This window comes from Ruditapes philippinarum, unplaced genomic scaffold, assembly GCF_026571515.1.
Source record: "Ruditapes philippinarum isolate M1 unplaced genomic scaffold, ASM2657151v2 ctg4621_1_1_1_1, whole genome shotgun sequence".
Lineage (NCBI taxonomy): Eukaryota > Metazoa > Mollusca > Bivalvia > Venerida > Veneridae > Ruditapes > Ruditapes philippinarum.
Genome location: NW_026852407.1, coordinates 59,428 through 74,641, shown reverse-complemented (window position 1 = coordinate 74,641; position 15,214 = coordinate 59,428). Strand labels below are relative to the sequence as shown.

General features: G+C 33.6%; 1 protein-coding gene across 1 annotated transcript; it reads left to right on the top strand.

Annotated features, from left to right (window-relative positions):
- Nucleotides 1-4,270: 4,270 nt before the first annotated feature.
- On the top strand, nt 4,271-14,958 carry LOC132759430 (tolloid-like protein 2). The gene is made up of 8 exons (XM_060751199.1): nt 4,271-4,430; nt 8,750-8,939; nt 9,155-9,345; nt 10,654-10,785; nt 12,158-12,277; nt 13,326-13,453; nt 14,120-14,222; nt 14,774-14,958. Exons 1-8 carry the CDS (start codon nt 4,376-4,378, stop codon nt 14,899-14,901), a joined length of 1,047 nt encoding a protein of 348 aa, XP_060607182.1. The 5' UTR covers nt 4,271-4,375; the 3' UTR covers nt 14,902-14,958.
- Nucleotides 14,959-15,214: the final 256 nt, after the last annotated feature.

Here is a 15,214-nt window from a genome sequence, read left to right as displayed (position 1 = left end):
AAAAGAGACCCTTGTGGTACATACTGTGATTGCTCAAACTAGGATAGTTTGTATTACCGTCACTTCCAGCTTCTGATTGGTAAGCTGATTTCAAATCTTTGTAAGAGAGAAAAAAACAAAAAAAACAAAACAAACAAATAACAAAAAAATAACAAAAAACGAGTAAGCCTTTGAGCAACAACTGGCTCTACGTTTTTTCTGGCACGATGGAGTCTTATTAAAGCTTTTTTTTACACCCCATATGGCTGGCCAAACACCGATATGTTCAAAAACTTATTTACTGGATCATTTCCTACCTTCTTTTAGTAGAGATTGGACTAACGAGGATCCCATCTTACTCTTATTTGTTGGCAATGCATCATATGTCCCGCTATCATTAGTTTATTAGACAAATGTACTGTTTGTTTGTACTGCCAACCAACTCTTCTCATGTCTTGCAACCATTTGATTAAGTTTTTTTGGGTACCTTCAAAACATATTGTTACCAAAAAAAGTGCTGTATTTATGCGGAAGTACATGAGTAAGTATATTGCTCGTTACGACATGGCATAACTCTCCTACAAAGTATATCTCAAAGCTATGATCCTGCCAGCATTCATTCAGCTTTGAGGAAGATGGGCATTCTGCCGTTAGAGAAAAATATCATTTCCAAGGACCAACTTATCCAATGTTAAATGGCAAGGAAGAACAACTGACAGAAAAGTTGACAGACCTTAATCCGGCAAGGAGGCCTTCAAGAAGATTTTCGTCTCAAGGCGGAATTAAGTAAATCATCTTCGAGTGATTGAAACATGACGAAAGCGATAGTGAGTCATTTACAGAGTAAGTTTTCAACTTCTTAACTTTCTTTTATGAAATTCAAAGCTTTTTGGAAAAAGAAATATTACCTGATGTTTTTCTCTAGATGTTCCAGGTTCATGCTTTCGATTTTGTTTCAGATATGTGGTTATAGTGCACATCTGGATAAGCAAAAATTCACAGATCTTTTTTCCAGATGAATAATTTTGAGATCCATATCATAGAGTTCACCCACGTGGAAGTAAATATTTGCTTCAGATCTATTATAATCAGTTCAAGACTCAATCAATATGAAGAGGTCAATGATCAATGATTTACTCCTTTGCTTACCGGGAGCGATCTCAATATCTAAGCACCAGACAAGAAGACGATCATTTATGTGTCTTGCAAGGTACCAGGAAATTTGGAATAGGAAAACATATAAAAGAAGCAGACGACATTTTAACAGACGAAATATTTTCCAGGATGCAAAGAGTTAAATGTGTTGCATGTTCTTACTTAAAAACAGTTCTGAGGTAAAGACAAGTTTTTTACTTATAGACTGAATCTATAAAGAGACTCTTATAATCTTAATGTTTGAAATGTTAGCACGTTTTATTTCATTCATGTGATGTTTATTGGCATTGACATTATAAACTTTAAGTGGGTGATATAACAAGTAGGCGTCAGGTGTTTTAATATCGATTTTTAACCTGTTCTATACTGCAGCAGAAGTAACGAGATATAAACGTTTTTCGAAGATAACTGGAATAGAAAAAGTAGGATAATAGGCATAAACTTTATCTCGCGGATAAAGTGACCTCCTGGCCTCTTTTAGGTAGCAAGCTCGTGTCAGGTGCATATGAAAATAATTAAATAAATTTCTATTTTTCATTTTATAAAATGTGTCTCTGTTATTTTGGAAGGGGATAAATGACATTTTTATGTTGCCGTCGTTACCTCATGCAGTGGGTATAGTTCGCTGGCATTCAAGCTATGCAGAAGCACATACTGACAAAAAATGTTCAAAGCAAAATTCATGTTTGCTTTTCATAAGCCATACTATAAACATCTATGCTTTTGGCGTTAAATTTCAATGCGGCAGTATTCATAATATATGAGCCGTGTCACGACAAAACCAACAAAATGGGTTTGCGACAAGCATGGATCCAGACCAGCATTACCATTGAAGCTCATCACATACAATAAAATAAAGATGCATACCACACATTGTATTTTTAACATTATTCATGCGTCATAGCTCTTTCGCCCTAGTGGCAAAAGAAAATTATAAAGTATTAAAAGTAACCCAAAAATATATCAATCATCTTCTGAAAATATATGATCCGCGCCATGACAAAACCAACATACTGGGTTTGCGACCAGCATGGATCCAGACCAGCATGCTCATCCGCGCAGTCTGATCAGGATCCATGCTGTTTGCTATCAGTTTCTTTACTTATTATAGGGTCTGCAAGCTGACAGCATGGATCCTGATCAGACTGCGCGAATGCGCAGGCTATTCTGGATCCATGCTGCTCGCAAACGCATTACGTTGGTTTTGTCGTGACGCAGCTCATATTTTATTTCTGACGCGAACGAACCAAGCACATAAAACATCTTTGAAATAGTTAAATAAGTTATTCGAGTGAAAACTTCAATGAATTGAGAACTACAAAGTATTAATTTGTGGTGAAAGTAACCAATATTCGTCAGTACTTTAAGTACTTTGATTATAAGATATGAATGAATGGCGAATTTATCAGGATTCATTGGCGTCCGCGCTGAAGCGCGGCGCCCTTATGGAATGAAATCAGATTTTGTGAAAGGGCGACAGCAACTTCTCGAGCCTTTTAGTCGGTCATAATAAAAGCCGATCATTCCGATCGGTATGAGGGTGCTTGATTATTAATTAAGAATGAAATGCCGCGATATGTTACAATGAATAGCGAACTGAAGAATTTCGTAATGCAAACATTTTCAAATGAAATAACATTTTCCGTCAATAAATCGCGCTCTTCGGGGTTTTTTATTTATCATTTTGTAGTACACAGTGGGTTATCATGGTATGTTATTGTTGCACATGTATCCTAGAATGATCAGTTGATGACCTAAATATTCCAAAAATCTATTTATAGATATATCTATTTATCACTCCTATCGGTAATTACCGGTCTCTCCCGGTCTATTTTGACCGGGATTTACTAGTGACCAGCGAATAGTACCACACGTTTATTGTCCGGTCTCTCCCGGTTTTGGAGTAGATGTTTGATATCGTTACAATTAGAAAAAAAACAACAATAGCATGATTCACTTTATCTATATGAGATAAAAACTATAAATATGTACACGGATTTATATGTAATATAAATCCGTGATATGTACAATAATTGAGAAAAAGGTACATTTTCTGGTATTAAAATGACATTATCAACTTTGAAACATTTTATTTAATTTGTTATCCGTGTTTAGTAAAGATGCCGATGAATTATTCAAAGTTACAAATTAGATTTTATGAATTATTCAATTGATTGATTATTTAAAAAATGATAAAGAAAAATACAAATGTTCATGTACATGGTTTAAGAATAAACAGTATTATATATTGAAAGATAAACCATAATTTACTGACTTTTTCCAGTTAAGCTTTGACTTATAATCGTCGGTCAATATGACAATTGAATTCTTAAAATTTATTTTACAATTTTAATAAAAAAAGAGTAGTAAAAACTCAGTATTAAAATAGCAAAGTGTGAACAGATACCCTAAGAGGGGGTCTTCGCTAATAGCGATAGGGACAATTACAAAGGTGTGGTACGTTTTGATCATGCGTTACACAAATGGATTATAAATGATTGCATACATGTATATCCGTTGCTATTAATAACCACGATCATAAAGAAATAACAAGTAATATTCTAATCTCTAGCATGCCAATCAAAGTTCATAATGAACAATGTCTTTCGTCCGCTCATTCATAAGTGATATACATTTCTGGTAGTTTATAAGAATATCTTGTCATCATATGTGTACTAGTTCATCTTCACTTGCTGCATTTCTTGCTTGGACGCCCTTTGATGCTTTGCATCAATGCTTTTCTTGTATATTATTGATAACAAAGGGAAACAGTCCTAAAGTAAAAAGCAAAGAAAAGAAATTATGATTTATCTCCCTCTTTTGGTTACATGTAATATCAAGGGCATAAATATTACATTTGAACTGTAGTAAGTTAACCTTTTGAATAAGAACAGACACATTAAAAAAGTTGAGTTTTTCATTACCTTTACAGTTTAAGATAGCAAAATTATTACAATCTGACATTGTTGTGTATCTTAAAATATTTGACACTTTTTTACAGTTCGACATTATAATTTTCTGACATTGACATAGTTATACGTCACCTTATACTTACATGTAAATATGCAATATATACGCAATGAAGGCTGCTTATCAAAACTATTCTGATGACCGATGACCCACATTAGTGATTCCCTTTAGAGAAATCTCCAGCTGTTAGTATCTATACAGGGTTTACTATAAACTCATATAGTAGTCACGAAGTAAACGGCCACATTAGTACTCTACGAAGATTTCAGCCATGTTTAAATTTGTTTGCCTTTTGTTAGGCATTGCGGCTGCAAATGCAACAAATAGTAAGTGATATGTATTATTTATATGAAGTTGCCGAGGTCTATTTTGTTTGTTATCAGTAATGTTTTTCTTTTTTTAGTTATTGGTGCTAAAGACACAATGATATTATTATTATTATGGTTATATGGTTATTGCATATACAGTTAAATGGCAATCTTCAACTTTTTGGTGAAGGAGGACAAATCCTTAAATGCTATTCGTGCACTATTTCATAAATCGATCGGGAAGACTTAAAAACACAACGACCTTTCGAGAGCTTTGTTGGACCACATTGGTAACGAATCACCTTTGTTACACTGTTGTTTCAAATGTGTAACGGAAAAAAAGACATATGTATCATATTTTGTTACGAATGTGATCGATGCCGATCCTTTTTGATTCGGGGTATAAAAGGAAAAATGTTGCGAGCAAAAAAATGAATTATTACTTTGTTAGTAAGGATCATATTTGTCGCTCGATAGTACTTAAGAGAGATAACTACTTTGTGCATTGTCTGAACTTTTGCTTTGGATTATATCATATGCAGACAGCCGATATTTAATTAAATCTTTCTGTCAACTGTTTGTCTTGTTTCTTTTTGTCTGAGCTGATAAGCACATATTTATTAGTCAAAATTAAATTAAAACTTATGGAAATCGTTTGTGCAAAAGGAATTTAGGAACTGTGTAGTTGTAATGGTAATTGAAGTGATAGTAGTAGTAATAGTAGTAGAAGAAGGAATTGTTTCGATGTTAACAAAACCTCTACTGCAAGGCGCAAGGACAGCTGTACAGTTAAAATCCGGTTTATATTTCACCGCTTTATGTCGCATAAGTTACTTAAAACTCCCCTATCTTGCAACATTACCATTAACAAAGACACTCCGTGTGATATGCGAATTTAGTTGAACCGGGCCACCCGTCTCTCCAGGTTTAGGAGCTAAGGAATGCATTTTTAAAAGTTAATTTAGCTTAACTTGAATCACTATTATAGGCAAGGGTAAGACAATTATATAACTTTTCTACCGCCAGAGACCACGAACTGGAAACATCTATATGCGGTTGTATCGAATTCGCTAGCCGATATGTCGTATCATCGACGACGATGATGATAACGGGCAATCAATAAATAATATTCATGGCAAAGTTTGTTACATACACATGTATATGGTTCTAAAATCCCTTTTCGCAAATGCAATCACTTATGCAAAATATCTGTTAAAAATGTGATTTGTTACGAATGTCGTCCAACAAGCTTCTTCGTGCGAAAGAGTTAAGAGTTTTCACGCCCGTTTAACTCACAACGAGTGAAAAATGTCCATCGGTAAAAATGTTGTGAGCAACTTCCGTTCCTCGTTGTGAGCACCCATCTATGACGTGTGAAACGATAAACAAGGTGAGTTTTTCATAATTTTTGAAGATTACAGACATTTATGTAAAAATATCGGAATGCAGTTAGCTAGCGATGTGTTTTCTGAGTATGCACATATAAAGATATTGCCTGTTGGTGGACAATTTGATGGAAATACCGTGCGACGGAGTCACTCGGGGTAGCTGGAAAACTGGAGACAACTTCTCTTTGGACCTAATTTAACATTGAAAACGTTGTTCTGGTGACGTTTTGTGCATTCTAACCTAAAACAGATGCCCACAAGTCTTCAGCGTGAATTATTATCTGAAAGTTTTCATAGAAACGGAGATATACCCTTTTTGCTTTAATCCTCGTTGTGAGCACCATAACCTCGTTGTGAGCAAGACAAGCGCAGTGCGTGTATGGTTTTAATATGTAATTCAGATGGTGAAAATGTAATGTTCAATCTACCAAAGCAATTAAAACGTTTTTGCACAGCAGCATTTCTTCGCAAGACGTTGTGCATACCCCAAAGGAAGTCATATTAGTTTTGACCTGTCCGTCTGTCAGTCCGTCCGAAAACTTTAACATTGGCCGTAACTTCCTTATTAATAAACGGATTTGATTCATATTTGAACACAACATCCCTTAGCACAAGACATTCCTACGGACCTGTATAATTTACCTTGACCCTTGAATGGCCTTTACCTTGAAGGTCAAATTGTCCAAAAACATTTAAGATTGGCCATAATGTCCTGGCATAATGTTTAGGCACAACACCTCTTTGGACAAGGCCTTCCAACTATCCTATATTCTTTTGACCTTGACCCCTGAATGACCTTCACCATGAAGGTCAAATTGTCCAAAAACTTAAAAATTAGTCATTACTTCCTTATAAGTATACGGATTATACTCATATTTTGACACAACACTCCTTTAGACAAGACGTTCAAACTGATTTGTTTTTTTTTACCTTGTACCCTGGATAACATTCTAGAACATCCAAAATCTTTAACATTGGTCATAATTAACTTCTTTATTAGTAAGTAAAATTAATTCATATTTGGACACAATGCCCCCTTTGGACAAGACTTTCAAACTGACCTATATTTATTTCACATTGACCTTGAAAGACCTTCACATTGAAGATCTAATTGTCCAACAACAAATAATCTATCTGGTCCATAAATCAAAGGGGCATTGTCAACTTACCTTGACAGTTCTTGTTTTATATACCTTGGTCAGTCTTCAGCTCAGGATAAACACACGTATGTGTGTATCACACAGACTGTGAAATTGTTGAAATATTCATAAACTCCCCGTGATGTTCACTCGTGCCACACTAGAGTATAAGAAATAAAATACCTGATTTAGCTCCATTGTTTATCTGATGTCTATGAACATGAAGAATAATTTTCAAAAAAAAAAAAAAAAAAAAAAAAAAAGAAGAACTATTGCAAAGAAAAACTATTGTACAAAAACGTTTTGATTGCGTTTGGTAGATTTAAAATTGTATTCTCGCCATTTGAATTACATATTAAAACCAGACAAGCACTTCGCTTGTCTTGCTCACAACGAGGTTATGGTGCTCACAACGAGGATTAAAGCAAAAAAGGGTATATCTCCGTTTCTACGAAGACTTTCAGGTAATAATTTACGCTGAAGACTTGTGGGCGTCTGTTTTAGGTTAGAATGCACAAAACGTCACCAGAATAGACGTTTTCAATGTTAAATTAGGTCCAAAGAGAATTTGTCTCTAGTTTTCCAGCTACCCCGAGTGACTGCGTCGCACGGTATTTCCATCAAATTGTCCACCAACAGGCAATATCTTTACATGTGCATACTCGGAAAACACATCGCTAGCTAACTGCATTCCGATATTTTTACATAAATGTCTGTAATCTTCAAAAATTATGAAAAACTCACCTTGTTTATCGTTTCACACGTCATAGATGGGTGCTCACAACGAGGAACGGAAGTTGCTCACAACATTTTTACCGATGGACATTTTTCACTCGTTGTGAGTTAAACGGGCGTGAGTTTTTGTGAGAATCGAACAATGGGGCAAACAATTCGATGTCAGCGACCTTTGCTGCGCGGCATAAATATAATTTTGATATAGATATATGACAAGAAGACAGAAAACTTGATTCTCGAAACGAATCGTATAAATCTGATGTATGAATCTCTCTCTTGCACATTATTTGCTCATAAAGATGGCTATGCCATTTTATCCAAAAGAGGTTTGAAGTGTGTTCGTAATCATGTGTGTAAATACTTGATTTTAACACGAGTTTTTAACTTCAGTAAATTGTACAAAGATAAGGAATGATTCACAAAGTTCAATATGATTTAATATGATAATTATACGATTAAGATATACATCGGCTTTGTGACCTAAATGGACGTCTTACATATAATCAACTTTATGATTGGTTCAATTTAAAACATATTTTCACTGATACTTTCTTCTTAACCACAACTGATTGACAACTTTTTCTTCACATTCTTTCAAAAAGAAGAAAATAATAAAGTATACAAGATCATTGACAGCCCGCAAGCTATATTGGGACCGACATGACTGCTGGAAAATGATACCTGATGAGTGTAAAGTGTACTGTTTCTGATATTATAACGCAGTTTTTCAAAATTATTCGCAAAATCTTTGTTTTAGAGGTTAAGCATTTCTTACTCCTAGCGCTTTGATAAAAATATCGTTACACCCTGGCGTGCCTTTCTTTGGTGGACCACCGTCAATATTCTGAAAAAAAATTCCCGCTGCGACTGACAAGTAGACACCAATTTATGTTTTTTCAAAAGTATACTATTTCTTGTTATGTCTTAATTTCAAAACGAGGAATGAAAAGTATTATATTGAATCAGTAACAGCACTGTTCTGATAAAACAAAATTTTGAGAAAGGTAAACAGTAATATTAATGATGTTCTCGCAAAGAATTGTCATTATATTGAAACACAATTGTCTTTCCACAGCAAAAAGAGCTTATACATGTGGTAGCAACGATTACTTCACACACAATAATGGTGAAATTGCCAGTCATGCTGGGTTCGACGCCGGACACAACTACGGCAAAAACCTTAACTGTATTTGGAGAATCGAAGCACCTGATGGCATGAACGTCGAACTTGTTGCCAAGGCCTTTAACATAGAAGATGATCCCGCGTATGTATGCTTTTATATTTTTATTCGTGCATTTTTAGTATTTCTTCTAATGCCCTTATAACAACCAACATTTTAATAAGGTTTGCAATTAATCAATCTACCTGATTCAAGTTCACATCTACTTAATTCTTAATTACATGTTCCTAATGCGTAGCGTTATTTAGCAGATTGGCTAGTACTATTCTTTATAAAAATAATCTTCTTTATTACACCAGATGTGCATATGATTACTTAGAGATTTTCGATGGAAACTCAACTCACTCACCGAGCCTTGGTAAATATTGTGGAAATATATTCAACCCAATCTCCTCGACTCAACGGTTCCTAACAATGCAGCTAATTACCGACGACAGCACTCAGCTCCAGGGGTTCAAGCTGTTCTACAATTTCACCACGCAAGTTATACGTAAGTTTTTACAAGTAACAATGTAGAGCAGTCATTTAAAATAACATTCATTGACCCATATTGATGTAACACAAAATAACATCATGTAAAAGTAATACCAGGCAATAAAAGGTTAGTTTGAAATTGCGTAGATAATAAATACTAGAACTCTCTTTGGAAAAGCTTTACAATATTCAAAGTTAGATTTTTTTTATTTGTACCATTACAAAATTAATTTTGATTTCAAACAGTATTTCAGTTGTTTTAAACACAAACACATGTACCATGATAATTCAATAATACCTAGTTCAGTTGACATCTTCCCTTTCCCCCCCCCCCCAAGCAAAAGCTGGAAAGTCGTCATATGACCTCTATAGTGTTGGTGTGACTATTGCATCATTTATGTTGTATACTTAATGTATTATATTTATAATCAAGGGAAATAGTACACGTAGATAACATTCCCGAGTATGAACATCTGGAAAAAGGTAATCCCCCGGAAGCATTAAAACCAACAAAATTACATGAAAATTGCAGACTCGGTTTGACTGAGTCTGTACATGAGGGATAATGAAAATTTGCAACATCCCTCACGTCCACTGCACCGGCTTTATCGGTACTCAATTTTCAACAGTGCAGTCACACATATACATAAGATTGTATTGTTATATCTGACTGTAATCGGTGAAATATTTATTTGTATCTTACAATACTGAAATCGTTTCAGTTTCAATTTTATCTAAACCAAGGCACATACATTGCAAATGTTTTACTTTAAATCTTTAAGAGACCAGGATCCGGTTGTTTAAAACATTGGTTAGTGTCAACCCGGTCCTGGGTGTTTAATATTTTAACTCATTGTCAAAATAGAGACCTTAATAACATACCTGGATAGGCATCCCAAATGAATCATTTTCTTAATTACAGATACAGTATGCTCTTCCTCGAGTAAAATAGTTTAATTAAACCTATGAAATTCTGAATGAATATGTCTGAATTAAAAATGAAACAATGAATATTCTAGGTATGGGAAGCAGCTTTCTCTATAAAATGTCAAGTAAAGTTAGTCTTTTCTTTAAAAAAATGGCTGTTTTTAATGACGTTATATATTCATATTGTGCGTAAAATTTTAAATATAAATTATCTACTTTGTGTGAGTCAATACATGTTAAGTCAATATTTACAAAGAGACTGTGTAGCAATTACCGATAGTTTTTTTATCAAATTTAGCATAATATATCTTAAACTTTTAATTTTTAAAACATTAAAAACGTGAGAATTTTTAACTTTCAGTATTTTTTTAAGAAAAGTTTTTTTTTTCCATTTCAGACTCTTGTCACCATACACAATTCGAATGCGCAAACGGTAAATGTATTGATATGTCGTACAGATGTGATAATGATGATGATTGTGGTGATGACAGTGATGAGCAAGGTTGTACAGGAGGATCAAATACTGGATGTATGCTAGTTTGTTCTTTTATATAGCCATTCATACAATGACAGGCTACTACATGTACGTCATCGCGCACCTGCAAAATGCTCCCAATCGGATTGTTCGTTTGTGTAAACATCGGGAGCATTTTGCATGTGCGCGATGACGTAGTTTTCTACCATTGCCAAATGCGACTTTGTAAGAGCAATTTTGAACAATCAAGGTGTTTATGTAAACAATAAGCACGGCTGTTGTAAAGTTATGAATAATTTTTTCTCTAATTGTGCTCTATAACAAGTTCGTTTTAACGACTTTGACAGATTATGTCACAGCGTTTAACTGTTGTTTGCTAAATATGAACTTATACAAATGTTTATTGTTGGCCATGTTATTGGCTTATACCTGTAAAAACATTTAAAACTAGAATTCAACAGTATTGCTTAAAATTTACAATAATGGTCTACAGTTAAAGTGACATTACGCCCATACAAGGGTATTCGGTTATACTTGTAAAAACATTTAAAACCAGAATTCAACAGTATTGCTTAAAATTTACAATAATGGTCTACAGTTAAAGTGACATTACGCCCATACAAGGGTATATAGTGAGTGAACAGTGTAAAAGTCAGAACAAGTTTACATTTTGTCAGATCTCTTTCAATTGTATAATTTACTTCACATGAACCATAAATTACACACATGGCCCAAAGAAAATTTCTCTATATATCTATTAGAATTTACCTGAACAGTCAATTTATAAAAAAAGTGGGGCAGTCTTTTTTATATTTAAGGCAGGGTATATATTCTATCAAAAACGTTTTCCAATATCGACTGTTGGTCAATCATCATTATGACAGTTAATCTTTCTAAATATGATGTCAATTTAGTTCAACTTGACGATGAAAATATGAGCATAATGTCACTTTTAACCTTTGCCAAAGACCAATTTTTAATATAAGACAACAACATTTTTTCTTTAAATTACGCGTCATCAATCGTATTTGTACAAGGCAAAATGACATAACATATGGTAAAAGTTACTTTGAAACAAGTCCGGTGTTTCATAGAAAGCAAATGAAAATTCATTACAACAGCTGAAATTACAATTGCCACAAAATGCAGTGTTTGTCATCATCAGTAGAAGAATAACTTACTTACAGTGAATTTTTTTACTTAAAATACCATAATTATGCTTTATTAATTCGTTAGCACTTAATAATTCATGGCATTCTTAAATTTCGCGTTGTGAATCGTCTACTTATTTCATTTCATCTACCTTTAAATGATATTTCCAAGACGTAAAACATATCTTTTATAAGGATGTGTGCGGCAAATAAAACACTTAAAATAATTATAGCAGGGCATCGTAATGATATACATAAAATTATATGATAATTAGGTGCCGCAGATGAGTGGCGATGCCCGGATAGGACGTGTATATCACGTGACTGGCTATGTGACGGAGATGACGATTGTAACGATAATTCAGATGAATTACCAACTAACTGTCTCGGAACTGGTAATGTCCTTCATTTATAAAATATATAATTCAATGATATACTTTGATAATTTGAAGAGGCCAAGAAAATAAACCCAGTGACAATTATGATATTGGTAGTATTTTCATCAAAATATTGTTCAGGACAAAGTGAAACTAGGAGATAAGTGAATAACGGAAAACGGGGGCGTTATTCGGTATAAATTCAAGTATTTTGGAGCATGAAACGCATGACATTATTTCTTGTTCCGTATTGTAAGAGGTGGGTTTTGTATATGAAGTACAATTAATGCCTTCTTTATTAGAAGGTAGATAAATTATTTTTCTTTCTTAGTTAAGATTACAGACCGCGCTAAGAGTAAAACTTCAACATATGTATTTGTATAGATTAAAAGTCTGATAAGGAAAATTACGTTATAACCTTTTAACCTTTATTGTGTCGAGAAAATTACAAATAAGCAAACATTATGCAATTGTTAGATCTAAATCGAGACGTTCTAGTCATATTATACTAATATAGTAAACTAATTTATTCAGGTATCATTCATTGTCAGTACGACATATATAGCCCGAATACAGCTCACACCGAAAATAAGACTTTTTATACTCAATACTACGAGAACAGCTACGAGGACCATCAAAGCTTCGACTTTTACGACTGTGGCTAGGACTAAAACCGTAATAGACTATAAAGTAAAAATGCCTGCATCTTAGACGGTTCAAACATGTTGTTTCACTTTACGAAAAATTTACTTCAGAAACATTTTATGTAGGGGTTAGTCACTAAAAATGGGCGGGCTTTACATTTTCATGTCAAGGCAGTGATTTGTACATTAGTTGAGGTTTTTGCCAAACGCAGATCAAAGATAGTCACGTGGTCTGGGCACTGTTGTAATTATATATACAATCTATCATCATACAGACAGTGATTGTTTTTGGGACCAATACTATGTCTGTTCGCCGTAACTCCAAACAAACACAAGATAGCGAATGTAAGATTGTGCCAATATTTTCTGATTGTAATCCATTATCTCGATAATGTTGATATGAAACTATTACTTTTAAACAGGATCTTCAAATTGTGGGAATCAAAACATCACAGGATCTGCTGGTACCATCACTAGCCCTGGTTTCCCCTCGTCGTACCCGAGTGACACTCATTGTACATACATTGTACTAGCTCCACCAGGAACCAAGGTACAAATAAATATCTGTCTTTATATATTAAGTATCAGTACCATGTTATTATAACGTTGTAATGTCCACAAAGTGCAGGTCCCTTCTCTTACATTTTATATAAATACCAATTTTGATTTAACCACAAACATAAGCATGTGTTATTTTTGTTAATAAGAACGTTGTGGTGAAATTCTTATTGTTGTCCACAAATCTGGTAAGACGAATCGGACAGGTTATGGTCATGTAGGGAGAGATATATGCATTGATACTTGACTGCTGATTTGACTGAATTTCTTTTATTCTAAAAAAAAATAATTAATGTTAAAGCTGGTTCCAGAATGGTTTGGTTTTGAAGTTTTGAAATATATACATTTACAGATCTTTCAAACATAAATAAAATCTAAAAAGGGCTCAGTAAACAAATTTATGACATAATTTTATTCTACCTCATTCATTTTCAACTTTGTCTTTCAAACGGGCTATATAACTGACCGGACACGATAAAACACATGTTCTCATATTTACAGTAAGCGAGGAAATAATTAAAACAAGCAAGAATAACATTTATATTATAGTTAAGATAAAAAAAATAACTGTAAAGTTATTGACAATTCTTTTTGCTTGTATATTTATATCAATAGATATATATATACATGTATATAATTATATATATATATTTTACAGAGTATAGCATTCAAATTTGATGACCAATTTCATATTGAGCCCGACACTTCATGTGATTTCGACTTTGTTAAGATCAGTGGTGACGGCATGGCATCCGCACATGGTTAATTTGTTATTTTATTCATTTTTTAACACTAGTTTAGTTCACGAATTTAACTGTGGCCCGAGGTGTAAAACACAATTTTATAATATTACTATTGTATTGGAATATAATATACTACCTAGGCTTAAACGCTTATAATAATAATAATAAGTGTAAAACATTATTTTGGTTATTTTGCGTGAAGAAAAAAAACTTTGCTGATAAAAAACACTAGCAAGCAATAAAGTATAAGATTACATTTTTTTGCAAAAAAAGTATCAAAAAGTAAGAATACTTAATACAGGACCCTGGGAGAAAATTTCATTCAAAGCTCAAGAAACACAGCGAATTAGTTTTTCATGTTCTATCTATCATATTTTTGAATAAACGAAGGCTGTCCCACATAGTCGTGTACAAAACATTTAACACCCGAACTTAAAATAATTTGCACAAGTGTATCTCCACCAATTTGAAGTAAACTGAGAAACATTCATTCAAGAAAGTATACATACATTAAATAATCAAGCATAGATACACAAATTAATACATGCCTGATGCCTATCTTTTTAAAGGTCCGTTCTGTGGAAACGTCTCACCAGGACAGTTAACAGTACCCGGAGATCATGCTTATGTGACATTCACATCCGACGACTCTGATGAATACACCGGCTTCAGATTGGACTGGAAAGCTATACAGTAGTTCTTCCTGGTGTTTGTGTATAAGTTGACGAAATATTAAATTTCTTACGAAAAACTCGGACCTCTTTTTGTTTTATGCAACGTGTTTTCTTTACCAGAATATATGACATGGTATAAGAGTTATTGGAAAAAAGAGTAAAAAAGTGATTGTATAATTATGTATTAATAAAACAAGTCAACCTACATCTGTCTAAACAGACATTTGCTAAAATTGTTTTCGACATCAATTGTATGTAAATGGTAGGAAAAATATGCGGGTACCATTAGATACAACACATATCTTAACCAACAGTGGTGGCACGGACGGAAAATTG